Source organism: Ambystoma mexicanum, chromosome 2p (assembly GCF_040938575.1).
Source record: "Ambystoma mexicanum isolate Mex_15411 chromosome 2p, UKY_AmexF1_1, whole genome shotgun sequence".
Classification (NCBI taxonomy): domain Eukaryota; kingdom Metazoa; phylum Chordata; class Amphibia; order Caudata; family Ambystomatidae; genus Ambystoma; species Ambystoma mexicanum.
The window spans coordinates 100,134,733-100,162,638 of record NC_090923.1 but is presented as its reverse complement, the minus strand read 5'-3'; the positions used below and the strand labels follow the sequence as shown (position 1 = coordinate 100,162,638).

The 27,906-nt window shown below is 45.2% G+C and overlaps 1 protein-coding gene across 3 annotated transcripts in view; it reads right to left on the bottom strand.

Annotated features, from left to right (window-relative positions):
* Nucleotides 1-17,254, bottom strand: part of CELSR3 (cadherin EGF LAG seven-pass G-type receptor 3) — a 968,624-nt gene extending 951,370 nt beyond the window's left edge. For all 3 annotated transcript variants that reach the window (XM_069643335.1, XM_069643336.1, XM_069643337.1), the window contains exon 1: nt 11,956-17,254. In XM_069643335.1, coding sequence (XP_069499436.1) covers nt 11,956-17,179 — 5,224 coding nt within the window. In that variant the 5' untranslated portion in view covers nt 17,180-17,254. The remainder of the gene's footprint in view (nt 1-11,955) is intronic.
* Between the last annotated feature and the right edge of the window lie 10,652 nt (nt 17,255-27,906).

Here is a 27,906-nt window from a genome sequence, read left to right as displayed (position 1 = left end):
GACCCACATTGAATGATACCTGTACTATGCAAGGAGACTGGTGTATAGAGAACTGAAAGTGAATGATACCTGTTCTGTACAACGAAACATACGTTCAGGGGACCTACAGTGAATGATAATACTACTATACACCTCATAAACGTGCAAAGGACCCACATTGAATGATACCTGTACTATGCAAGGAGACTGATGTATAGAGAACTGAAAGTGAACGATACCTGTACTGTACAAGGAGACATACGTTCAGGGGACCTACAGCGAATGATAATACTACTATACAACTCATAAACGTGCAAAGGACCCACATTGAATGATACCTGTACTATGCAAGGAGACTGGTGTATAGAGAACTGAAAGTGAATGATACCTGTTCTGTACAACGAGACATACGTTCATGGGACCTACTGCGAATGATAATGCTACTATACACTGCGGAAAACATGCAAGGGACCCACATTGAATGATACCTGTACTATGCAAGGAGACTGGTGTATAGAGAACTGAAAGTGAATGATGCCTGTACTGTACAAGGAGACATACGTTCATGGGACCTACAGCGAATAATAATACTACTATACACTGCAGAAAGCGTGCAAGGGACCCACATTGAATGATACCTGTACTATGCAAGGAGACTGGTGTATAGAGAACTGAAAATGAATGATACCTGTACTGTACAAGGAGACATACGTTCAAGGGACCTACAGCGAATAATAATACTACTATACACTGCAGAAAGCGTGCAAGGGACCCACATTGAATGATACCTGTACTATGCAAGGAGACTGGTGTATAGAGAACTGAAAATGAATGATAACTGTACTGTACAAGGAGACATACGTTCAAGGGACCTACAGTGAATGATAATACTACTATACACTGCAGAAAACGAGAAAACGTGTAAGGGACCCACATTGAATGATACCTGTACTATGCAAGGAGACTGATGTATAGAGAACTGAAAGTGAACGATACCTGTACTGTTCAAGGAGACATACGTTCAGGGGACCTACAGCGAATGATAATACTACTATACAACTCATAAACGTGCAAAGGACCCACATTGAATGATACCTGTACTATGCAAGGAGACTGGTGTATAGAGAACTGAAAGTGAATGATACCTGTTCTGTACAACGAAACATACGTTCAGGGGACCTACAGCGAATGATAATACTACTATACACCTCATAAACGTGCAAAGGACCCACATTGAATGATACCTGTACTATGCAAGGAGACTGATGTATAGAGAACTGAAAGTGAATGATGCCTGTACTGTACAAGGAGACATACGTTCATGGGACCTACAGCGAATAATAATACTACTATACACTGCAGAAAGCGTGCAAGGGACCCACATTGAATGATACCTGTACTATGCAAGGAGACTGGTGTATAGAGAACTGAAAATGAATGATACCTGTACTGTACAAGGAGACATACGTTCAAGGGACCTACAGCGAATGATAATACTACTATACACTGCAGAAAGCGTGCAAGGGACCCACACTGAATGATACCTGTACTATGCAAGGAGACTGATGTATAGAGAACTGAAAGTGAATGATACCTGTACTGTACAAGGAGACATACATTCAGGGGACCTACAGCGAATGATAATACTACTATACACTGCAGAAAACAAGAAAACGTGTAAGGGACCCACATTGAATGATACCTGTACTATGCAAGGAGACTGATGTATAGAGAACTGAAAATGAATGATACCTGTACTGTACAAGGAGACATACGTTCAAGGGACCTACAGCGAATGATAATACTACTATACACTGCAGAAAGCGTGCAAGGGGCCCACATTGAATGATACCTGTACTATGCAAGGAGACTGGTGTATAGAGAACTGAAAATGAATGATAACTGTACTGTACAAGGAGACATACGTTCAAGGGACCTACAGCGAATGATAATACTACTATACACTGCAGAAAGCGTGCAAGGGACCCACACTGAATGATACCTGTACTATGCAAGGAGACTTGTGTATAGAGAACTGAAAGTGAATGATGCCTGTACTGTACAAGGAGACATACATTCAGGGGTCCTACAGCGAATGATAATACTACTATACACTGCAGAAAACATGCAAGGGACCCACAATGAATGATACATGTACTATGCAAGGAGATTGATGTATAGAGAACTGAAAATGAATGATACCTGTACTGTACAAGGAGACATACATTCAGGGGACCCACAGCTTATGATAATGCTACTATTGTATTTGTATTTAAAGCACCCACATGGGTGCTGATGGTGTTTTTTAATTTTTTCTAAAAACGAAAAAAAGAAAACATCCCTTTGCCCCATCACCCGACACTGCAAGGTGCCGTCAGCCAGGCAGACCCTCTTCAATGTTGATGACACAAGTCATCAACATTGAAAACTGACTTCCCGGGTGACAGCACTGTGCGGCATCGGATGGCAAAAGGTACGTTTTCTTTCTTTTGTAAAAAAAATCAAATAAATACATGAATGGTGATATGCCCCTCGGTGGAGGCCCCCCTCTGTAGGTAACGGCCTGCCCCCCTTGTTAAGGTACCGTAGCTGCGGGTATAGGATGATTTTACCAAAAACAAATGGTTGCAATGACCAAAAGTTCTAAAAATGCTACCACCAAACGTTCGAACACCAAATGTTCGAATCTTTGGTGGTAGCATTGTAAAAAAAAAACAAAAACGGGGGCTGCGGGGGTGTCCTCCGCATCGCCCTGCTCACTACACTTCATGGTATAGTGAGCGGGAGGTTGCGGGGGACACCCCCGCAGCCTTCTGTTTAAAAAAAAAAGAAAAGAAAAGGACCCTGTGGCGCCGGTTCCCGATCACGGAAGTGAAAGAGAACTGGCGCTGCAGGAACCCAGCGTGAAGATGAAGGTAAGTTGGGTTTGTTTATGTTGGGAGGTGTGGGTGGGGGAGCTGTTATGGGTGTGTTGTGTGTGTGGGTGTGAGTATGGATGTGTGTTCGCATGAGAAAGGTACAAACTTTTTGTAGTTCGCACCTTTCTCATGCGAACATCTGGCCCGCAGTAGTTTCAGCCGCGGGCAAATCACTTAGATTCGTTGCTGCGCTCAGGCCCTTAACTTGGGTGGCGGGCCATTTACTACAGCGGTGGCCCACCACCTCGGGGCATACCACTTCATTATAATTATAAGCGGCCTTGGGTATATTACAAACCTGTCTGCACTATATGAGGACACATATGCACAAGGGAATGACACATAGTGTACTATACAATGAGACATGTACAGAGGACTGAAACTGACTGATATCTCTACAATACGTCGTACATGGATGTTTAGGGTGCCTACACTGAACGTCATCTGTATTATACAAGGAAACACGGAATATGGAATGATATTCATACTATACAAGAAAAAAAACACCAAAGGATATCTGTAGTATTCGGGGACACATATGTAAAGAGAATGGATAGTAAATGATACTTGTACTATGGGAGGAGACACACACAGTCCTGAACACTGCGTGCTATCTTTGCAGGCAGAAATATTCAATGGGCTGCATCCTGTCCGTACTAAGCAAAGGCACAAAAGTACATGGAACCGACGCCGAATGATGTCTGTACTATATATGAGGTTATGGCAGTTCAGGGAACCCACAAACAGTGCTAACGCTTCCATACAGTCACAAATGTATGCACATGGCCCAAAACGGACTGATACATATACCAAAGCCCAGATACCCCAGGGTCAGGTGCACTATAGAAATAAAATAAACAAACAAACAAATGAGGGCACACACGTCCAAGGGACTGACACTGAGTGAAACCTGAACTATCAGGGACAAAGGTACAGGGGACCCACACTGATACCTGTAACATAAGAAATAACACTTTTATGTAGGATGCCGTATATACTGAACTATATACCTGTACTGTATAATTAAACATGTACAGTACATGGACACTGAATGAAACCATTTTGATATGACTGGACATTTACAGGACACTGGCGTGGACTGATCTCTGTATTATATGGCTAGACATGTACAGGACATTGACACTGAATAATACATGTACTATACGACTAGACATGTACAGGACCCGGACAGATACCTGTACTATATGACTAGACATGTACAGGACACTGACAGATACCTGTACTATATGACTAGACATGTACAGGACGCGGACAGATACCTGTACTATACGACTAGACATGTACAGGACACTGACAGATACCTGTACTATATGAACAGAGATGTACAGGACACAGACAGTAACTGATACCTTTACTATATTACTAGACATATACAGAACACCAACGCGGACTTCTCTATGAGTAAACATACACAGCAAACAGACATTGAACGATACTAGCACCTATATGCACACTAAATGATACTTGTATGATGTGCGGACACACACATATGCAGGAGACTGACACCGAATCATACCTATACTGGTGATATGGTTTACCAACGATGCATACGCATCTTTGTACACTTGCATCTATGTATTTGCATCAGTTGTGCTCATTTTTCAGGGAGCAAGCAAAATGATATAACAAGAATTGGCAAAGCAAAGAGTTGAGGCTTTTGAGTAGGCATGCACTGTCATAATACTAATAGTAGTCGTAGTAGTAGTACAACACTTTATTTCGGCCCGTGGCCATAAAGGTAGACATAAAACTAATAAGAAGAAGAATCACAAACAGAGTACCAAAATAAAGTAAAGACTCACAATATTACAGACTAAGATTGGCAAGGAAGCTACCTATAGCAGACCATGGTCATACAAATTACAGTTAACACTGATATAAACAGGTCAAAACAATTGACACACAAACAACCAACAAGGTAAGCCTATATTGAACAATATTTTTCCTTCTTAGGCGCAAGACTCTTTTAAAAAATTGCCATAATAGTAATATCTGTCCATATGATAGCAGTATCTGGCAAATGCCAAGCTAATACTTATACACAAGCCAAAACTGTTGGCTTTGTTAATGCTTGTTCTTAACAAGATCAAAGTGCAAAGAACCGATGTAAATTAAGGGCTAAAGGCCCATTTGGATAAGGCATTTATACCAGTAGCTCATTTACAGCTGCAATTAAACCATTAACTTTCAGTAGAGTAAATGACGTCCTCTGCTTAGAAATAACACTGGCAGGGCCAATGTTTTATGTTACTGCTTCATATAGTTATCTCAAAGTGATGCTGACATGATGTGTTTTGGGCAGGTAGGAGCAAGAAGTGGGGGGAAATGGCTATAGGAATTAGCATGGCCCTGGGCAATCAATGGGTGGGTAAATAACCAAATAGCACCCACACGCTGTGTGTCCCTCCTCACAAGTCATGGCCCTCTTAGCTGCTAGGCTAATGCAATAGTTTTGGGTTAAAGGTGGTGTTTGCGCGCCCCCCCCATTGCAAAAACAAAAAGGGCAAGCCGGATAAGGGAAAGAAAAGCAGGTTGGTATGTGATTGGACCCCCCATTTAAAACCAATAGCGATGAAATACATAAAGGTGTAAATACGACAAAGACATGAAACTCCTGTACGTTATTACGACACATACGTACAAAACACCAACACTAAATGATACATGTACTGAAGTAGAAACATACATACATGCATGGAACTGTCACTGAATGCTGCCTGCACCACACGAGAAGACCCATATACAGAACAGACCCGGGGATTAATAATATCTGTATGTATGAGGCGACATAGGTACAAGGGTCAATACTGAAATGGCCCTATATAGAGATGTCATTTGGGGGTAGCCAGGGGTCGCAACTGCGACCCCTAAGGTTGACTTTGCTGACCCTGTGGTCTTCCTTGCTAACCCTAAAATAAAAAAATATTTTTTACATGTTTTAAATTCTTTTTACATTGAAGCTCCTGGGCTGTGGCCAGTGCCATGTGGCTGTTTGTTTCTGGAGAGACTGGAATTTATGTTGAGGCCTCTTAAAAAAACAGGGGGTTCCACAAGTGTAACACTTTAAGCAGTGACCCTAAATAAGAAAGAATAGGAATAACAAATAATGCGTCTTTCTGGAATTCTATACAATAATTGCTATACTCATTAAAGAGATGAAAGGTCATGTTCCATCGATTCCCATGAGGTCACTTAGGGGTGGGGTCAAATGACATCACTTGCTGTGATGTCAGAGGTCACGTTTGGACTATGGGAATGCCCTGAGGGCTGGTGCAAGCCAAAAATGTCTGAACAAATGTCAGCCCATCCAAAATAACGGGGTAAGAATAATCAAAATGAAAAAGAGGAGAGATCACACTACCAAAGACAGAATTCATCTCCACTGGCTAGCGGTTAAGGAAAGGATCTCTTTTAAGAGCTTGACACTTGCTCACAGATGCCTGTTTGGACAGGCTCCGGTTTATCTTAAAGAGAGAATCAGTCAATATGTTGCCCCAAGATCATTGAGATCTGAAACACAGACGCTGATTAAATGTCCAGCTTTTAAGCGTGCAAAAAGGCTTGGGCAGATCCTTTCGGGTAAGAGTAGCGCAAAATTGGAACAGCCTTCCGATCGAGCTAAACGACTATAGCTTTCGAAAAAACGGAAAACACACCTTTTCAAATCGGAGTGTCACAACAGCCCAGAAACAGAAAACGGAGTAAATGTTCGTGTTGATTGTAAAATGTCTTTCGTCTTTGTGGTGGCGCCCCGATGCCCCCGGGCTGCGGCGCGATATAAATAAATACATTTTTAAAAAAATGGACACCTGCACTAAAACCAGGAGACACATCCTTGAACTATACGAAGAGGGCGGGCACCCATTTAGTGGGCGAGCACTGAACACTCCCTGATCAGAGAAACACACTGTACCAGGATGTGGCACTGGCCGATCACAGCACAATAGAGACACGGGGCTACAGTACTGGGCACTGCCACTAAAAGGCTGCTCTACAATATGGGGAGCCCCGTGTACCAGGGACCCGCGCGCACACCCACACACACAGACACGCGTCACCCAGACTACACTGCGCCTCTTCATGGCAGCTTTCTGACTGCACAATGTGTGTTCCTCCTAGTGCCTTTTGATTTGTCAGTTTCCCATCACATCCCTGCTGGGGTGTGCCTCGCTGCTGCAAGCTGTTCGAGTGCATTTTAATGCAAGACCTTTTCCCCCCTGATTGGATCCGGCCTATTTTCAGACAGGAATCGTTCAGAAAGCATGTTTTACACAAATGCAATCCAGCCAGAGTAGGGGGAGGCAATCGTTCCCATATTTGGTCATTGCTGGCCGACACCCGCAGTACCAACATGCCCCGCAGATACAATTAACCCCTCAAGGGCCCTAATCTCGCTGCAAGATGCGACCAGAAGCGTGCGGGCCTGCGCCGAGCACACGTCGTCGCACCGGCCCATGTGCCGTCTGTATACGGGAGCGGGCGGCTTGTATTTCCATCTCACACTTGTGCTAATGAGTCTGTGGTCGGATTTTCATAGTTTCTCGGCGGAGAACTCATGAATTATGGAAAGCTTCAGTGGCCCAGAGAGTCAGTTCCACAGAGGAATGCCATGGGGTGTGCTGCGAAAACCACACACAGCAATCACTGACGAGCCTGCTCCAATCTACTGCTGCAAGACCACAAGAGCGCTTGGAAACACTTGCCTTGTATATAGGCGCTTTATAAATAAACATTACCATTACCAAACAGGGCTCGAAATGTAGGGGAGCTGGGGGCTATTTAGCTCCTGCTTGACACCAAGAGCTACCAGGAGCTAAGTTTGGGCTGCACAGGCCAAACAATGACAAACAAAAACACCTCTGTTAATTTAAATCAGTGTGTTTTAGTCACTCTATAAATAAGCATTAAGACACACCTATTCCACATTTAAAGCATAAGGGGTTATAAATAATGGACACAGTGTTATGTTTGCATCTAGTGTGTAAGTTAAATTTGCAGAAAGCTATGTACTAGCTTCTCGACCGGCTGTGGCTCCTCCAAGTCACGGAGTAATGCGGGATACCCAGGAGCAGCCTTAAGCTCCTACTTATCCAATCTTAATGTCAATCCCTGCATGAACAGCTCTATCACTCAGCAGGAAGATCAAGGTGAAAAGTGTTTACTATACAAAACTAAAGTTTGGTAACTTTCATGAACCATATACCAAGATTGTAAAAGACATGAGCTTTCTATAGCCAATAGACTTCATCAACAGATGACAGCTGAAGAGTGTATGTGGCTTTTGCATTGTAAAAGCTTGCCATATTATTTGTTAGTCAAAACATGGATTTTTAAAATGTTGCAACGGGCCTAACACAGCATCAAACCTCTCTTTGCACAATAACAAATACAAAAAGTGAGATGGTTAGTCCAGAACACAAGCCAGGCTCTGGCAAAAGAAACCACTCTATTTTGGTAGTTTCCCATTTCCATTAGGAACCTCTTAAAACACTTCGTGTAAAAATTAAAATACTGGGCTCCAACACAACATCCTCTATTGTGGGATCACATAGTCCTGAGTAACCTGCCAACACACTATTGTAGAACAACATAAGCTAGGCTTCAACAAAGCAAACCGCTTTCACAGGTTACAACGCTCCATCTGGGAGGGCGGGATTGGGCTACCGCATCTCCAAACCTACCATTGGGCAAGCCAGATGATGGTCATCAACGATACCCTTCACAGGGACCGGGAACTACCACACATTCACGCTGATGTAAGGGGGCTACATGATAACTCACCAATCATGAACTTATACCAACCTGTGGCAGCCCCCACACCCCCGGGCCAATGGCGACACATACTGCACTGATATGGAGGGTGCCCCACAAACATATTGGCTGAGATAAAAAAGTGACACTGGTACCAACCCTATGGAGAAGCGGTAACTTGCCAGAAATAAATAAACTACCAGGTTGGTCGGAGTGGGTGGAGGCCGGGATTGTGACAGTTGGTGACATACTCACTAAGGGGAAAATAACCGCTTTAAAAAAACTGAGGTGCAAATTCGGTCTCTCAGACATGGAACATTGTCACTACCTCCAACACATTCATGCACTACACGCAAATGTTTCCACAATTTCGGACATGCCAGACTGCACACCACTGGAATGCATACGTGCCAAGGTTACTTCCACAATGTACAATGTCATAACTGCTTTTGCGACACCACAACTGTCTAATCTTAAAGTGAAATGGGAAGTGGATGTGGGGACCATTGAGCCAGAGGAACGGATTGTGGCACTGATGTATCCACGTGAGATTGCAATCTCCTCTCGAATCCGCCTGAAACAACTCAAAGTTTTACATAGGCTGTACTACCCCAGAGTCGCACTGTACCGTTGGAATCGAGCTGCTAGCCCTAACTGCTTAAGGTGTCACAGGGGAAGGGCACGTTTATTCATATTCTATGGGAATGCCCCCAGATCCTATGCTACTGGCAGCAATGCCTCAATAAACTAGCAGATGTGTTGGGACGAGAGGTGTCAATGTAACCCAAGACGTTGTTATTGGGAATTGGTGAGGAGGAGACTGTTAATCACTATGAAAGATCCTTTCTGTCCACAACGACAGGACTGATCAAACGTAATATCGCTAAGCTGTGGGGTCTCAGGAGTGGCCCTTTTCTTGTACAATAGGCTGCTGATGTTAATATCTGCATTATCATCCAACAGCGTATATAGGATGCCCTGAGAAGGCAAGGAAGATCTGGCGCAAGTGGGAGGATATTCTGACCTGTGGGTCGCGAGGCGGCCAACAGCTGCGGTTCCGGAGGCCTAAATGTTGATCATGTTGATAATATGATGTTGAAGGGTATGTTTGTTGTGATATATGATCATAAAATCAATAACATGTTATATATTTAAAAAAACTAAGCAAATCGCTCTCTTTTGCTGGTGACCGATATTCCACAGGAACCTTCAACACACTACTGGTGAAATACACAAACCAGGCTCCACCAAAGTGAACATCTCTCTTTTGGTGTGATCCCATACTCCTGAGGAACCAGCCAACACTCTTCTGGTGAAAAACATAAGCCAAGTTCCACTAAAAGAACCCATTCTATTTTGGTGGAGTCGAAATGCTGGAGGACCCTACCAACGCACTTCTTGTGAAAAACACACGCCAGGCTCCAACAAAGCAAACCGCTCCCTTTTGTTGAAGCCTGACAGTCTCGAGGAACCTTCCCACACATTACTTGTGAAGAACACAAACAAGGCACCAATAAAGTGAACCACTCTCTTTTGCTGGAGCCCGATAGTCTTGATGCGACTTCCAACACATTATTGTTGAAAAACACAAAGAAGGCTGCACTAAAGTGAACCACTCTCGTTTTGTGTGATCCCATATTCCTGAGGAACCTGCCAACACTCTGCTGGTGAAAAACACAAGCCAAGCGCCACTAAAAGAGCCCACTCTCTTTTGATGTGGTCCGATATGCCTGATAACCCTACCAACACACTTTTGATGAAAAAGACAAGCCAGGCTAGTCCAAAAGAAACGTTTCTCTTGGAGGGGTCCAATACTCCTGAGGTACCTACGAACAATCTTCTGTTGAAAAAGAATGCAGGCTCCAACAAAGTGAACTAATCTCTTTTGTGGAATCCCATGTTCCTGAGGAACCTGCTAACACACTTGTGGTGAAAAACACAAGCCAGCCTCCACTAAACGAAACCGCCCTTTTTTGGTGGAGTCTGATACTCCGGAGGAAATTGCCAACACGCAAATAATAAAAAAAACATGCCATGCTCCAACAAAGCGATCTACTCTTACTTTTTTAGAATTCCATCTCCTTTAGGAACCTGTGCACAAACTACTGGTGAAAATTTTGATGGGATACCATAGCCCTGATAAACCTGCTAACACACTACTGGTGAAAAGCACAAGCTGGGCATGTCGAGCTCAACGACTGAAAACCCCTCTCATATGGAGGTTCCCGTGCCCCTGCTGACCTGGGAAACTCACTACTGGTGAAAAAACACATGTCGAGCACCACGATAGAAAACCACTCTCATACAGGGGTTCCCATACTCCTGCTGACCTCACCAACACACTACTGGTGAAAAACACATGTCGAGATCCACGATAGAAAACCACTCTCATACAGGGGATCCCATACTCCTGCTAACCTTGCAAACACACTACTAGTGAAAAAAAACCTGTCGAGCTACACGATAGAAAACCGCTCTCATACAAAGGCGCCCATACTCCTGCTGACCTCATCAACACAATACTGGTGAAAAAACACATGTCGAGCTCTACGATAGAAAACCACTCTCATGCGGAGGTTACCATGCTCCTGCTGACCTCGCCAACACATTACTGGTGAAAAAACACATGTCGAGCTCCACAATAGAAAACCACTCCCATACAGAGGTTCCCATGGTGTTGCTGAACTCGCCAACATGCTACTGGTGAAAAAACACATGTCGAGCTCTACGATAGAAAACCACTGTCATACAGAGGTTCCCATGCTCCTGCGACCTCGCCAACACGCTACTGTTGAAAAAACACACGTTGAGCTCCACGATAGAAGACCACTGTCATATGAAGGTTCCATTCTGAAACTATTATTTATTGTTCGACTTTAAAACACAGCAAGCAAAAAACTTGGTGGAACAAAGTGAATATGTTAAGCAGTAGATTTACACATCAAAGATACAATTCACATTAGAGGACTCTTAAAGGCACAAGGATAATAAAAACAATGGTGTTCCAGTCTTGCCACAGGAGTGATTCAAGAATAAAAAATATACATTACTGGGAACATGAGGTGCATATTTAAGTTATCATGCATTCCCGATTAAACATGGATGAAAAAGTGTGGTTTTTTGTTGTTCAAAATGGTTCCTACAGTGCAAAAACAGATTATATGCCCTATGCTTACTGCAACAATCATTGGTGTGACTGTGGGAGCAAGTTAAATATGCAGCTTGAACAAACAGCACTTTAAAACTATGAACAATTGCATTTATAAGCGTGAATAAAGCCACTTACCTGTGACAGTCACCAGCATGGAAGCAACCAGGGGGCGGTTGTTATCCAGTTTACGACTCAGCCTCAGTTCCCCGCTTGACTGGTTGACAATCAGCAAGTTTAGCTCGTTCCCACGCTCAAAGGTGTAGAACAATCTGTCGGACACATCCGGGTCATACGCTGGAATTTTCCCAATGACTCCAGAGGGGAAGGTGTTGGAGCTGTTGGAGATGTAGTTGTTAAAGAGGATCTGGAAGTTCTTGAGGACGGGGCTGTTGTCGTTCTGATCAACCAGCTTGATGTGGACAATGGCTCTGCTCACTAGAGGGGCAGAGGTGGCCTGCACCACAATAACATACTCAGCCTTGCTCTCGTAATCCAGATCAATGAGTGCGGTCAGTTCTCCGGAGAATATGTCCATTTGAAAGTTCTCAGGGATGTTGCCTTCCACAATCTGGTACATGATCTGTGCATTGGGTCCTTGGTCGGGGTCGGTGGCTGTGATCTTGGCCACCACTGAGCCAACAATGCTGTTCTCTCGCACAAACACCTCAAACTCATCGGCTGGAAAGATCGGGGCATTGTCATTGACATCCTGCACGGTCACTTGAATGCGGACAGGGCTTTTCTGTGGAGGTATGCCCCTATCAACAGCATAGGCAGTCAACTCGTAGACAGGAACGGTCTCTCTATCCAGCCTACGAACGGTACGAATGATCCCAGAGGTTGGCTCAATGGTGAAATCTCCATCTCCATCTTCTCCATTTTGAAATGTATACTGGACTCTCCCGTTAGCATGTGCATCTCGGTCAGTGGCAGAGATTTGTAGGACACTGGTGAAAGGAAGTGCATCTTCGGAGACAATTCCTTGATAGTGAGCGCTGACAAATTGGGGGGCATTGTCATTCACGTCGTTGACCATGATTTCAACATAAGTGGTATCGGACTTCTGAGGGATGCCATTATCTTTCGCTGTTATGGCAAGGGTGTAGGTCATCTGGTCCTCATAGTCCAACTGAGCGTGGAGCGTGATGGCCCCAGAATCCGCATCAATGCGAAACTGAGGTATATTGTCCTCCAGGAAATAGGTGATCCGTGCATTTTCCCCGACGTCCTCATCAGTTGCACTGATCATCACCACAGTGCTGCCAATAGGTCGGTCCTCATTCACACTAATCGAGTAGTGGGCACTTTGGAATACGGGTCGATGGGTGTTGGCATCAGTAATGTTGATATGCACATAGCAATTGTCATGGAGGGTGCGATCTGATGCAGTGACGGTCAGCACATACCGCCGCTCCTGCTTGTAATCCAAAGGCAAAGACAATGTGATGAGCCCCACCCCACCTTGGGTGCTTATGGCAAAGCGGTTCCGTGCGTTGCCACCAGTGATCTGGTAGCTGATGGCACTGTTTACATCTTTGTCAATGGCAGTAACTGTGAGGATGTTGGTACCAACCACTGCATCTTCATTTATCCTGATATGATAATCCTTTTGGGAAAACTCTGGGCGGTTATCGTTGACATCCATGACGGTAATAGTGACACTAGCTGAAGCAGAAAGGGGTGGGGTTCCATGGTCTCGGGCTTCAACACCAAAGAAATAGTGCTCCACTGTCTCCCTGTCTAGGGCGCCGCTCACGGTGATCCAGCCCGTGGCACTGTTGATGACAAATGGGGTGTCTGTGGACAAACCAGTAAGCTTGTATTCCATGCGGGCATTCTCCCCGTAGTCGGCGTCCACAGCTTGGATATGAATAACAGAGTGACCCAGGGGGGCGTTCTCCAGAACCGAGACTTGAAACGGGGTGCTGACAAAGATGGGTGCATGGTCATTGATGTCAACTACCTGGATGCTGATCATGCCAGTGTTGTTGGACAGGGGAGGGCGCCCCGCATCCTGAGCACGAACCCGGAGGGCATACTCTCTTTCCACTTCGAAATCCAACGGGGCAACCACTTGGATTTCCCCAGTCACACTGTCAATGGAGAATTGGCCCCTACTGTTCCCGCTTATGATGTTATAGTGAACCAGGGCGTTGTTGTCTTTATCCACGTCTGTGGCCGTTACCCTTAATATTTCTGTATGGGGTCGAATGTCCTCTCTGACCTGAACAAGGTAACGCTTCTCACTAAACTGGGGCACGTTATCGTTCTCATCCAGCACAGTTATATAGACCTTACACGTGGCCGATCGCGGTCCAGGGTCTTTTCCCTGATCATTGGCCTCCACAATCAAAGAGTATTTCTCAATGCTCTCCCTGTCCACTTGGCCACTCGTGGTAATCAAGCCAGACCTAGGGTCGATCTCAAAGACTGAATGCGCGGCTTGCTCATTAACGAAGCGGTACCTGATGTTGGCATTGGTTGGTGAATCGCCGTCGGTGGCCCTAAGCTGCAGGATAGGGTACCCTTCCTCCACGTTCTCCCTGATGGTCTCCCGGTACTCGGCTTGCTCAAACACGGGACTGTGGTCATTTCGGTCTGCCACCGTGATGGCCACCATGGTGGTGGCCGAAAGACGGGGCGCCCCATTGTCCATCGCCGTCACCCGAAAGTAATGGAGATCCATGCTCTCCCTATCCAGGATCTCCACAGTGGAGATGAGGCCAGTCCCCGAGTCTATATTGAAGAGCTCAAGGGACTTGCTGTTCATCAGGGCATCCATGGAATAGAAGAGCCTCCCTCCATCCCCGGAGTCTGGGTCCTGCGCTGCTATGGTTATCACTGGGGTCCCCGGGGGCAGGTTTTCAGCCACCTGAACCTGGTAATTATACTGAGGGAAGTGCGGGTGGCGATTGGCTGCTCGGCGTGCCCTTCTCAATGGCCGGGAACCCCTGTGCCGCCTCCCCTCGCTGCTCTTTTGCTCGGCACCCTGTGCTTGTGATTGATGGCTTGAAGGGAGCGGATCACACGGGACAGCTCCACTGGGCTGTAATTGCAGATGAGCACACAGATCGATAGCTAAATGGCTCCCCATCTCCGTTCCCGAAAAATGGGCCAGCAGACAGCCCGTGGTCGAGCTAGAAATGTGCAGAGGGAAGCGGCCGTCGCTCTGGTGGGCAGCGGCCTGCTGCTTGCCTCGCCTTCCCGGGCCTGACGGCTGTGTTCCAGGTTTCACCCTGGCAGCTGTTCCCGAGCCTGGTGCTGAAACCGGCTCGGCCGGCCCCCTGGCGCTCAGACCAGCCTGTGTTTTTATGCACCCGCCCAGGAAGAGGTTACCATGTTGATTGGTTTCTAATGATACCCAGCACTGTTTCCGACTCCCAGCGGAGGGGGGCCGCCTCCCCGAACACTCCCCAGTGCAGTTCATTAATGGCACGCATCTGCCCAAAGGCAGGGCTCCAGCCCAGCCGCGGGGGCACGGCGGGGCCTTACTTGCAATGGAAGGCTTCGATTCCGGGTTGGCTGGCCAGCGCACCTCTACTTCTGGCCGCCAGAAGTTCTCTCTGCCAAGGCTGCAGTGAGACACTACGATGAGATGTAGGCACTGCCTCGTGAATTGCATTGCACGCGGCTTAACACTTCGCCAGGGGTCTCCGGCGTCCACCATTCGCCTTCGACGGCCAGCATTAACACTGTGGATCAGACAGGCCGCGCTGGAATCCTCGCCCCTGCCACATCTCAGCCTCGCCGTTTCGATTACCGAGTGACACCGGCCAACACCTCGATCCCAGCGCGGCTTGCAGTGACTGCAATGTTCGCAACCATGATATGTGAGACGTAGATTACACACTGAAGCGTCTCCAGCAAAATGTCCCCCCAACGCAAGCTGGCATTTTTTCTTAGCTTCCGCCTGATCGTCCACATTCCCGTGTTGTTGGCCTTGGCACGGGCAATGACCAGACACACAGGGTAGGAGGAAGACACATGTGCAAGAGGAGGGTGCCCTGGAAAGGCAGGTGCTCTGTTTGCATGACCCCCTTCCAGGGTTAGTGCCCACACGATCTCCAATCAGAATAGAACATAACATCCAATTTCTGTCGCAGTTGCTGAGTGCCATGAGCCATTCACTCCCGTGGCTAGATTTGTTGTGATCCAAAATGAGGATGTCCAGTTGGACCCTGGGGCTGCAGAGTGGTACCGAGGCTCCCCCGGGACGTGACGGTGGAAGGCAGGAATTAACATTGCAATGACAACAGGGGTAGTTCTCCAGACCCCCTTCCTGTCCACGGGGCATTCCGTTGTTCCTCTTATCCATAGGTGGAGACATAAATTCGGCTCTGGGAGGAGACCCTCTAGTCCTGTGAGGCTCTGCCTGTGCCTCAGTGGTGCAGGGGCGGTGGATGCAACACCAACAGGTGATCAAGAGTGGTTTCTGCAGCCTGACCCTATGGAAGTACTTCCCCGGGTCACACTTATTTCTGAAGCCATGGCATCTGTGCAATGAAAGTCCAACGCCAAGGAGAAGTCTAGGCAGGGTGCCAACATCTGGGCTAGTCTGGTGTCGGTGGGCAGCGCCCCTGTCCTGCATGCCTCTGGTGAGCTCAAGGGAATACCACCTCTCCAAGGGGGTGCTTGAGGTGCTCTTACGCTCCCCCTTTTCTTCTTGGAGGCAAATCAAACAGCCAGCCCCTTTCTCGGTGCCCACAGTACCACCTTCACTATCTGAACCCATGTGCTTCCTTGACTGCTTAATACCCCACCCAACCAGGGAATCCCTTCTACTCAGAGGTACAACCGTTCCCAAAGAACCCCCGGCAGCCCCAAATTCCTCTGCATTCCCAGTAGTGACTAGGCGTAGGGGCCCTTCAGCAGTTACTGGACCCACAACGTGCATAGAACCCTCTGCACCCAAGGGCACTGTGGCACCCATGTGTTCCTCTACTCCACTAGAGCCCGTGGGGATTCCTGCATTATTCCCACCAGTGGAGCCCCCTGCATCCACTAGACCCGTGTTAATGTTAGGAGCCACAACTTCCCTTGAGATTTTAGGAGGCAATGCATCCACGGCTATGGGCCCCCATGCCCAACCTGCACCCACCAGCCTCTGGGCCCCAAGAGGAACTCTTGCACCCCTGGGAGTAGCTGCAACCACTGCACTGAATGGACCCCCAGCAACGTCAGCACTATTAGGGTCCTGGACACGCATCTTTCCCTGCGCCCCCTTTTTACCTCTGGGCACCTGGGTAACCAGAGGACCTCTTGCACTGATAGGTCCCAAGGAATCCGTTGGCCCCAGCACTCCTCCAACACCCATGGGCCCCCCAGATCCTTCAACATCCATGGACCCCTGTTTAACCATGTGCCCTTGGGCACCTATGGACCCAGGGGTTACCTCACCCCCCAGCGACACGTGAGCACTCAAGGGCCCCTTACTCTCCTCTAGCCCCCCCGCCCCGACCCCCCAGCCCTGCCCCCCCAGGCTGACAGTGAACAAAGGGCTGAGCAGGACGAGCAATAGCGGGAGCCGGGCGGGCAGGCTGGGTCCCATGGTCTCCCACCCTCCCCTCCCCGGCCCTACCCTGCTGCTCCGGCGCCTCTCCCCGCCGCCGCCGCACCGACCATCGACACGGCCCTTCCCCGCCTCACAGGCTGCCTCTGCCGGCGCCGCTCCTCCTCCAAGCCCCGCTCTTCTCCAGCTTCAACATGGCTCCCGGCTGCAGACCCCCACGGTCCGCCCAGGCCCCGCCCCGTCTCCTCATCGCAGCTTCTCATTGGCGGAGGGAGCACGCGCGCGCAACACGGGAGAACGAAGGGCAAACATAGGCGAAAGCGCCATCTTCACTCCTGGCAGGTGAGCCGGAACTGTCCACAGTGCTGAATCCTGCCCTGTCACCGGATACGGTGCATGCTGGGAAACCACACCTGTCCTTGCCATTTACATTGCCAATTACACATCTTGCAAATTACACTTAAGCACACCACCAAACCAGATCACAGTAAAGCTACACCTTGGCGTTTTATGTTGTAAAATATGGCCAGTACAGCAACAATTCACTTATTTATTTGGGAGTTTCCACTTTTTATAGAGGCTTAGCTATTTTATCATCACTGTTGTCGGCATTTGGCGAGTGCATTGGTTTTCTCACTTTCCTCATAATGTTATCACGAGACTATTTAAAAGCATTCCAATCACCGTTTCCAAACATTCTTATTTTTTTGTGTATCATTACATTGGATATAAAACACCTCCTATTGGAGCGGTTAGAACCAGAACCAATTAAGCACCAATAACAAAAAACATAATCTGGTCATTTTATTTCAGAATCTCATTGTTTTGTAACGTGCTTCTACAGACCTCTCAGCTCACACACTTTTGGCGGGTGTCACCATACATGACAACATTCAGAGCCACCTGGGAGGGAGATTTTCACAGGGAAATCGGGAGAACTACATCTCCCCATAGGAATGCATTGGGGCAAAAGTGATTTTAGGCGGGAGAATGTGAAAAATAGCTCTATTTTTCACTGAAAAATCGGGAGTCTCCCGCCTAAATCGGGAGGGTTGGCATGTATGTGTCACCCGCCACTTAGGCAGCTCTCTCACCCGCCAAACTCCATACACGTCCATAGGAATCAATGGGCTTTCACCCACCAAATGCAAAATCGGGTATTTTCACCTGCTCAAGGGCCATGAAAGGTTGAGAGCTATGGCTTGTATCTTGGCGTGCCTCCGCTTTCATAATGTACTTGGCTACCAGATCAATGCTTCCTCATTTTATCATAAGTGCAATAACCCACGTGTAAGCCCTCTGCGACCAACCACAGTCCGTTGGTATGGTGCTTTAAGGATGATACGTTGGGGGCTGCTGACTGTCAGCGGATCGATTTTTTACTGATTCTGGTACCTGGCTGGATAACCTCATTACTGTGCTTTCATTGGGACAGCCCACCTGGACTGCAGCAATGGAGAATTCACTATAGGGGATTCTTTGGTCAGTGGTCAGGGTTGATCTCGGCCTACGAAGAAAGTTCCTTACACTGAATCTTGGCATCTCAAATTGGATTAGTCCAGTTGTTGGCCTGATATGACACCTTAAGCCTTTCCTAAAATTGTATTGATGATCATTGTGATATTTTCTCCTATCCTTGGAGGTCTCACAGAGTCATCACTTGTTATGACTATGAGCCTCATCACGAGTTTGGCGGTAACCCTTAAATCCGGCGGTCGTGCTATTACCGCCTGATTTAAGGGTCCGCCAAATCAGGGCTTCGGCGGATTTCTCCCCAGCTCTGAGCTGGGGGGAAATCCACCGAACATTTGCGCTATTACCGCTGGATTTAAGGGACCGCCAAATCAGGGCTTCAGCGGATTTCTCTCCAGCTCTGAGCTGGGCGGAAATCCGCCAAAAATTCGCGCTATTACCGCCGGCGGGAATCCGCCGGTGGTAAGAGCACGAAAATTCCCCATTGAGCCCAATGGTGAATGGGGCATTCCGGAATGGGCTCAAAGGGGAATGGGGAATTCCATTACCACCAAACCCGTTATCCGGCGCTAATAGCGCCAAGGGGTTTGGGGGTAAGGCTAATACCGCTGGCGTTACCGCCCAACTTGTGATGAGGCCCTATGTCATAATATGTGTTGGCAACTTACACAGTTAATACACAGGAATGGCTACGTTTTAATAACTGAAAGAACACGTGCCATTCCCATCGAACTACATTTTCCTAGACTACCATGTTTATTACATTTATTTGAGTTTTGAACATCATCCTTGGTTGGGAAGGAAATCATTTGTTTGAATAAGCATCTGTTTGAAAAATGTGCAAATACTTGTTAATAAACATCTAAATAAGACTTGATAACGGTCCATAGTAACAAAGGGAAGTTTTGCTTTGGTAACTTTGTCGGTCATTTCCTTCCATATTTATTAGTGATTGAAACAAGGTTTCCAAAGCATACCCTCGACCCCCACCTTTCTGATTTTAACACCCAAATCTATTTTTCAAAGATCTCATCATCAGAAATTATAATTTTGGTTTATAACAACTGAGAGTATGGAACACGTATTTTTATCCTATTCACATTTTCAAATCAGACTTTGAGAATGTAAATGTTGTTATATGATAAGATGAGAAAGAAAATATTCCTTCTTGAAAAGATATTGTTACATTCATGAGGCTTCCTTTCTCACATCCTAATGATCCAGGGAATGCACTGCTTTGATGTAAAGTATTTATCGATTTCCAGTACTCTATGTTGTTTCTCTCATGGCACACCAGGCGACAGACAACTACTTCGTCAATAAAACACAACTAAAGTGCACCTCCTGTTATCCCAACCTGAAGATTGAAATTATTTTTCTTGAACATTTGTATATACTTGCTTTTCCATTCCATTATGGCCGCCACCCATTCCATCTTCCCAAGCACCTATTTAGTTTCATTGAAATAGCAAAAGGACTGCTTCTATCCAACTACTAATGTGCCCAGGTCCTTAGTTTCTTCACGTGATCAAGCACTCAGTTGAGTGTGAAACGCGTTGTGTGTGGGTTGGGCTTACGGGCGTCCTGCCTCTGGTTTTTCTACTTCCTTCCAGCCGTATTTTTTTATTGATGTCCTTTTTTGCATGACACATTAAATAACTTTTAGACCTTCATTTTGTTGTGAGCTGCGCTTCTTTTCTCTATGACCTTGACCTTCTAATCGGCCGCGGAGAGTGCGGTTCATTTTTCCTCTTTCTCTTTTCTACATATATATATATATATATATATATATATATATATATATATAGTAGCATAATGGGAGCTAGATTAGCGGATTTCCAGTCCGTTGTTTATAGAGAGTACATTTGTTTTAAACTGTTTATTCATCATTCACCACCTTACTTAAAAGAGTAATAGCACGTTATTATTGACATCTGACATACTACTCATGTCCAATGCTTGCCGTACTGCTTACATACCCACCATGGGATAGTCAAGAACAGGTTCGCCAAATGAAACGTCCACAGCCTAAATCAATAACAACATTCTTGGTTTGAGTCCAACTTTCCCTGTAATCATTGTTATCCTTCATATAGCGTTCACCACTTTGTATGAATTGCTGAAGTAATCTATCAGCATTGTTGGACAACAATCTGAAATGTTTTTATTCTAACCAACTATTAAATGACAACAGAAGGTGTTACTTATTTGAGATTATTGGCAAGCAGTTCAAAATCAATGTTATGCAATGCCACACCGTTATTCTGTTTATTGTATTTTCTATCATCCATTTTTTTTCAAACCCAGTATTTATGATCTCAAAGATTAAGAATGATATGCGCTGTATCAGATCTGGTTATAGTTCTTTGAAAGTCAAGGTGTTTTTTATTATGAGTTTCACGACACTTACTTGTATACCTATTCATGCAAAGGGGGAGCGGATGGCTCTACGCCCAGGGATTGGTCTCCAAGGGTTTGATATCCTTTGGGCAGGATCACGCCTTCATTCTTCCACGGTCATATATTGAGAAACACAAATATGAGTAATAATGGTGGAAATCCAAAACGCCTGCTACCCCCGTGCTCGAAAACTGGAATTTCCAGTATGAAGTGCAATATAAAGCTCCAAATATCATTATCACTACCCCCAGAGCTCTGTACCTGCCAATCACCTCAATCACAATTGTGGAATCTGTTTATAAAGTTCAGGCTCTGTCCATTCATCATTTGTTAGATTTCTTTAAATAGGTGAAGTTGGTTTGAGTTATAAATCGTTATTCTGAACCAATTTGCCAACCATTCCTAAGGCTTTTAAAAAGAAGTGTGAAAAAAATCGGCTAGCAATTTTAAACTCTCTGTGCTGTGGTAGTTGTTTTAGCACTAATATTTTGACCAGAACACTTTTATTAACAATTTCATGTCTGATATTTCAAATTTTTAATAAATAGGTATATATATATATATGATTTTATTATTGTTGTTGGCAATAAAGCCTTTATCAAACAGAAATACAATAATGAAACTTGACTTGGTTTGATTTTCTTTTTAAGAAATAACTCTTTCACCTCCAAATAGACATCACAGCACTAGAAAAAAGATGCTTTGAGCAAACAGATAACACAAGCCAGATAAAGCAACAATTGAAAAAACTATGAGAGCGAATGTTGAACAAATGCGAAAAGAATATGAGACAAGGTTGTAAAGTTAAAAGATTCATGGAGATAAAATAAAAATAGAGCTCTTCGGGATGCAGGACCAACAACAGTTTGAGCCCTCCCATGTGACGCCATCTGGGATACTTAGGAAATCTTTGTGCCACCTCCAAATGTGGGCCCACCAGCGCAGCAGCGCACTCGATAGTTCCATGTTCAATGTGGCAGTAAGCGTCCAGGCGAGTGGGTGAAAATGGCTCTTAAGGATCCCAAAGTCATCCCCCCAGAATCCGTCCCCAAGGAGGGTCAGCCGAAGAAGTAAAAAAACAGGAGTGGCATGAGGTTGTAGCCATTCGAGACGGAATCTAAGGGAATGCCGACCTCAGCAGGCTAAAATGAATGACTCTAATGCCTACACCTTCCAGGGAGTGGGAAAGAGGGTGGAGAATCGTGGGAAGGTGGGATTCAAAAATACCACAACAGTGTCTCAGTGGCCGGTACCTGCAGTTCCAAAATGTCTGTATTCAGGCTAGGATTGTCGCAAGACCAATATAACCGTTTTCGTTGTGTTTGTAATCTTTGATTTCCCATGTCTCCCGCCCTTTTTTGTCTTGTGGTGACCTGAAAGACCTGTGTATAGTTGTCATACACATGTCCAACTCTAGGTTCAGCACCTCTCCTCAAACCCCACCTCACTTGCAAATAGGGCTCAAACCTCTAATGGCCGTCTCAGCTGGTCCCACAGCCAGCCACGGTCTAGGTCTATCCGGCACTTGTCTCCCACCCGCACAATCTACTTTCAGGTCCAGTAGACAGTTCTTATGCCAGCTGCCTGCATCTGCTGCCGGCCGCCACCGCCGACCGGCAGCCATTATCTGCAATGAGCCAGCTTCAGCGCATCTCTTAGCCTCTCATAAAGCTGCGCCAAACCTTGAGCTCTGCCCTACGCTATAAGTGATCCAACCCTCCCGCCCCCTGTAAGGATATTTGGCGTGTTACAGTACAGAGTACAGTAATACTGCACAAGTAGCACATTTTTTTTTGCTGCACCACCACAAGGGTGCGGTGCATTGCTATATGGGTTACCAGATTAACAAGGAAAGACAGGCTATTCAGTCAAAAACGATTTTAACATATAAGATGCAAATCTATTTTTACAGTTAAAAGCACACGTGCTCATTTATAAATGCACACTATTTTTCACCTGAAATGCCTATATTGCTAGAGACACATTTGAAAATTAACAGCTAACCTATTAACAATTAACCTGACTAATAAAACCTTATTTAACATAACCCACTAATAAAATGTGTTCTCCACTGCAGAATTAGGCATACTCTGAAAACCATTTAAATGCGTGTGCAGATTTTTTCTTCTCTTCTCTGCCTGATTCTCTGTGTTTTTGTGCACAGTAACTGCAGGAAGAAGGAAGTCAGATTTGCAACAATTGCAAATGTATAAGCGAAGCTATTGTTGAAGAGTAGGAGGATGAGAGATGATGGATTTCATTGGGACACGTCATACAGAGGGCTGAGAGGAGAGTTTTAGTGGGCAGTATCAGGGAAAAAGACAGACAGACATCTTTCTGCACTATTGGGGAGAAGACCTGGCTGTGGGGCTCCTGACTGAATGCAAATTCCTGTATCCTGCTGCAGTCGAGATTGGGGAGAGCTGAAAGAAGGACCTTTCCACTGGCTGAGGCATTCCTATCTGCAAAAGCTGAGAATTCCAGGCAATGACCCCGGTTTGAGAAGGCAAGCGTTCCTTTTTGCTGGAGTTAATCCAAGAGAGCCACATTCACAAAGAGAACAACTAAAAAGATAAGGTAATGAGAAGTGTGGGAGCTGAGTGTGTACGGTAATATGCAGTCAGTGTAGGATTCCTGTGCGTGTCTTAATCAAGTGCTAATGTTGCAATTTGAGTTCTGTTCTCCGCCACTCTCTTTGCAGAGTGTCACAGACAATGCTTTGACTGTACCATTTTATATCTGTAAAGAATGAGATCGTTTTTAAATACAACTTTTATAATACAGAAAAATATTTGAAAACAGACGGGTGATGTTTATTGTTTACCATTACAATGCTGATGATGTGGGGAGATTTTTAAACAGTGCAATGGTCATTTTAAGACAGATGTGTGCATGTCAAAATCAGTATGAATAATTGTGAGTGACTGTAGCATAGCTTGTTGGAGGTACATGAGCCAACGGGAAGAGAGACTCTCTGAACATAGCTCCCTACCGTATATAAGGTAGTGGAAATTACCACAAGACTACCACATATAGCTCTCTGTCGTAAATAAGTCAGTGAGTTCGCCCATGGTGGCACACCAACACTATCACTGGAAAATGTGGTATTCCTAGAATGCAGGTCTGAGGTCTCTCTAGTGATCACACGAAAAATCTAAGCAAAGATAAGGGATTCTGGACATTGGGGCCACAAATAAAACAAGGGAATTATGCTCACCAAAATACCACCAACCACGTATACCAAATATGCAGGTCTGGGTGCTGAAATAATGCATGTCCATTGTATTATTGTTGCACATGGCCAAATCTGAATACAAAGAGTGATTATTGCTAAGTTATTTTTCGGCGGTAATAAAATACCGTCAGGCCCCAAATCTCCACAAAATACCCTACATATTTATGGTGCGTTGCAGGCCGGGAAAGTGATCATAGAGTACCTACTGGGCGTGGCAAGTGTGTCTCACACTGCCATTTGCACATTAAAGGGAACCCATTTTATAATAGCAGTGTGCCACTAAAAACGAATTTCAGAATGTCACAAAGGGAAACCACATTTTCAGATCTAGTGCAATATTTAGAGGCAAAGTTATTTGCACATGGGAATTGGTCTTCGAATAGCACGTTAGAATGGAGTAACCGCATTCAGGGTGAGGTGCAGAAAGAAAAACTAGACAATATTTTTGCAGAAGGCAGCATAATCCAGGTCTGCCTTACAAAATTATTGAATGCAGCCGATAAAAGTGCAGAGAAAGACTGTTTAATACGGCTATGCGGCAAAATATGGTTTATTTTAAACAAATCCCTGCGAATGCAAGAGAATGATACTCAGCTAATTAACAGGTTAAAGACTGAATTAGAGGGGGCAAGTAAAAATCAGGAAATGTTGAGAGCAGAATTGGATGTATGCCAAAAAGACATGCAATTAAAATGCAGAGACTTTGATACTCAGTTATCCAAAAGCAAGAAACAATTTGAAGATAGTGAGCAAGAATTGACACACTTAAAAGCCTTAGTGGATCACATTAGGCAGGATAAAGATGAGGTTGTTTCAGAAATGCAGATTTTACAAAAAGAACATTGTGAAAAAGAAGGTGATCCCCAGAGTGCAGAACAAGAAATGATTAAAATGATTCAAGAAAGAGACAAAAGAAATAAAGAGTTCAATGAATGCCAAATGCAAATGTGCGACATGCAGGAGGCGATTAATAAAATGAGCGATGAAAATAATTATTTGCAGAATGAAGCAACCAGACTCCTTAAAAAGTGTAAGGACTTAGAACAGCAAATGTGCATTCCCAGGTCCCAAGAGAGGCGGCAGGGTACCACATTCAATGGAGTGGAGGTGAATTCTAGCTCTGCCCAAAGAGCTAGTGCCCCAGTGACTGGGCCGGTGACTGAACTTGGTTGCAGCACCCTTGGGGGATTTGATACTCCCATTGGGGGCAGTCACCAATCTCATACACCTGAAAACAGGATTGACTCACAAAATAGTGAAATTCCATGTATAGCAACAAGTAGCCCCATAAAAATAATGAAATCCATTAAAGCCCTGATCAAACCATTTAAAAAGGGAGGTGAATGCTGCATTGAGGATCACTTAGAAGCGGTGCATGACATTTTTAAAGCACTCCAGATACCTAAGGAACAGTACAGACAATATTTTCATTTAACTTTAGATGCCCCGACGGCCAGCATCATAAGGGGATTAAATGAACAGCAGAATATGACATGGCTGGAGTTTGAAAAAGAAATTAGGCGTCATTTTTCTCCTTTTCAGTCATTGCAGGAGGCAAAGAAAGTCGCGTACACAATTACTGCTGGACCTAATACATCCCCTCGCCAATTTTTACAAGACTTAAAAAGAGCATTCTCTCGCTTTGATGTATCTTTTGACTCAAATTCCAATGAGTTTAAAACTGCATACTTCTATGGGCTACAGAAAGACATCATATCCCAATTGGTCCGTGAATTTGACCGTGACAAGTCCCTTGAATGGATTGTACATCAAAGCACAAAGCTATATGAGGTACTCTATTGTCAGGGTAGAGAAAGTGATAAAATGAAAGACACTAGGCCTAAATCTAAAGAACCCTCAGCCACAGTAATGGAAATCAGGTCAGCCAAAATGTCCCTTGAGTCTGCTCAAAGCCAAGGTAAAAATAATGTGACACCTGAACAAAGGGGTAATCAACAAAGATCGCCATTTCCTGTACCAATGTTCCAATCACATGATCCTAGTAATAGAGAGAGCTACATCAGCCCTAGATATTTAGGAGATAGACCCCGGGTAAGATACCGGTCTGATATGGCAGGTATGAACAATAACCAGAGACAAAATCAAGATCAAAGAAATGATGGTCCCTACCAGTCATTGGGGACACAGAGCAGATTTGATCCCAGCACCATGATATATGGTAATCAGGATAGGCCCCGATATGTGGATCGATTTACTGATAATGGAAATCAACATAGGGGCCAGTACCCACAATCCGAGAGACAGGACATGAGGCAAAACATGAACTACAGTCCACGCCAGTACAATGATTCCCCACCAGGGGACTATAATCAAAGGATGGGTGCAACCCGCTCCCCTCCACAAATGAATCAAGAGTTCAGAAACCATCCCAACCGACATCAATCACCTGAGAGGTATCAGAATAGATCCAATCAGGGGGAAAACAACCAATATCGACCTAGGCCACAGAAAGAGGATCCTAGAGAGATGGAAAGGTTCCAGTACCTTGAGGCCCAAGTGAAAATGTTAGCTGAGCAAATAGGAAAGCTCTATACAGCGCAAAAACAACCTTCCAAAGAGGGGGCTGATGGCCATAGCAATGACCGGGGGGCTTCCGAAAAGTGACTAAGTACTCATGATAACTGGAGTGCCAAAATGACAGATTGCTCTGATATAATTTTGCATAACGACTCTGAGATGCCTAATGGATTAAAAATGAAAGTACCAGTAAATGAAATTGTGACAGAAAGTGCAAATACTTCTAAAAAAGAGGTTTAACTTAGAGCTAAATAAAACAGTAAAGATTTGCACAAATGAAAAAGAAACATTAGAAATTCCAAAAGAACAAAGGAACAGATTTAAGAAAAATGACTCATGCATGGGGAATACCAGTGAACAGGGAGTAAGTGGGGATGCCATAGCTCCTTCCCTGGGCAAGCAAAACAATGACCAAACACAGACAGAAAAAGGAAATACTCACAAGGAGGGTACAAGTCAATCACCTGAAGAATTCTTTGAGCCACATATTCTTGACGAGGCTGCAAGGGCTGGTATTACACTAAATGATCACAAATGCACAGAATTAAAAAATGACAAATTGCTGAATGATGTTGTTACACATGTTCAGTTGGAAGGTTGTAATGGGGTCTCTGATGTTACCCAGATGGATGGGCGAACAGTGGCCACACTCCAAAAAACCTCTGAACATGGAGAAATGAATAAAATATCTCGCACAGAAATGGGTAAAAAGGAGGGAAAAATGTCTTTTCATTTACCAATGTGCTTAGCCAAAAGTGAAAAAGACCTGAGAAAGGTGAGCCCTGAAATCAGTAAGAATTCACATTTCTTATGTGTATTAGAGGAAGTTGAGGACAGATATTATGCACCCATCACTGTAGAAGAAAAATGCCACACCTTCGCTATGATTGACACTGGCGCACAGGCCACAATTATGTCCAAGGAGCTGGTA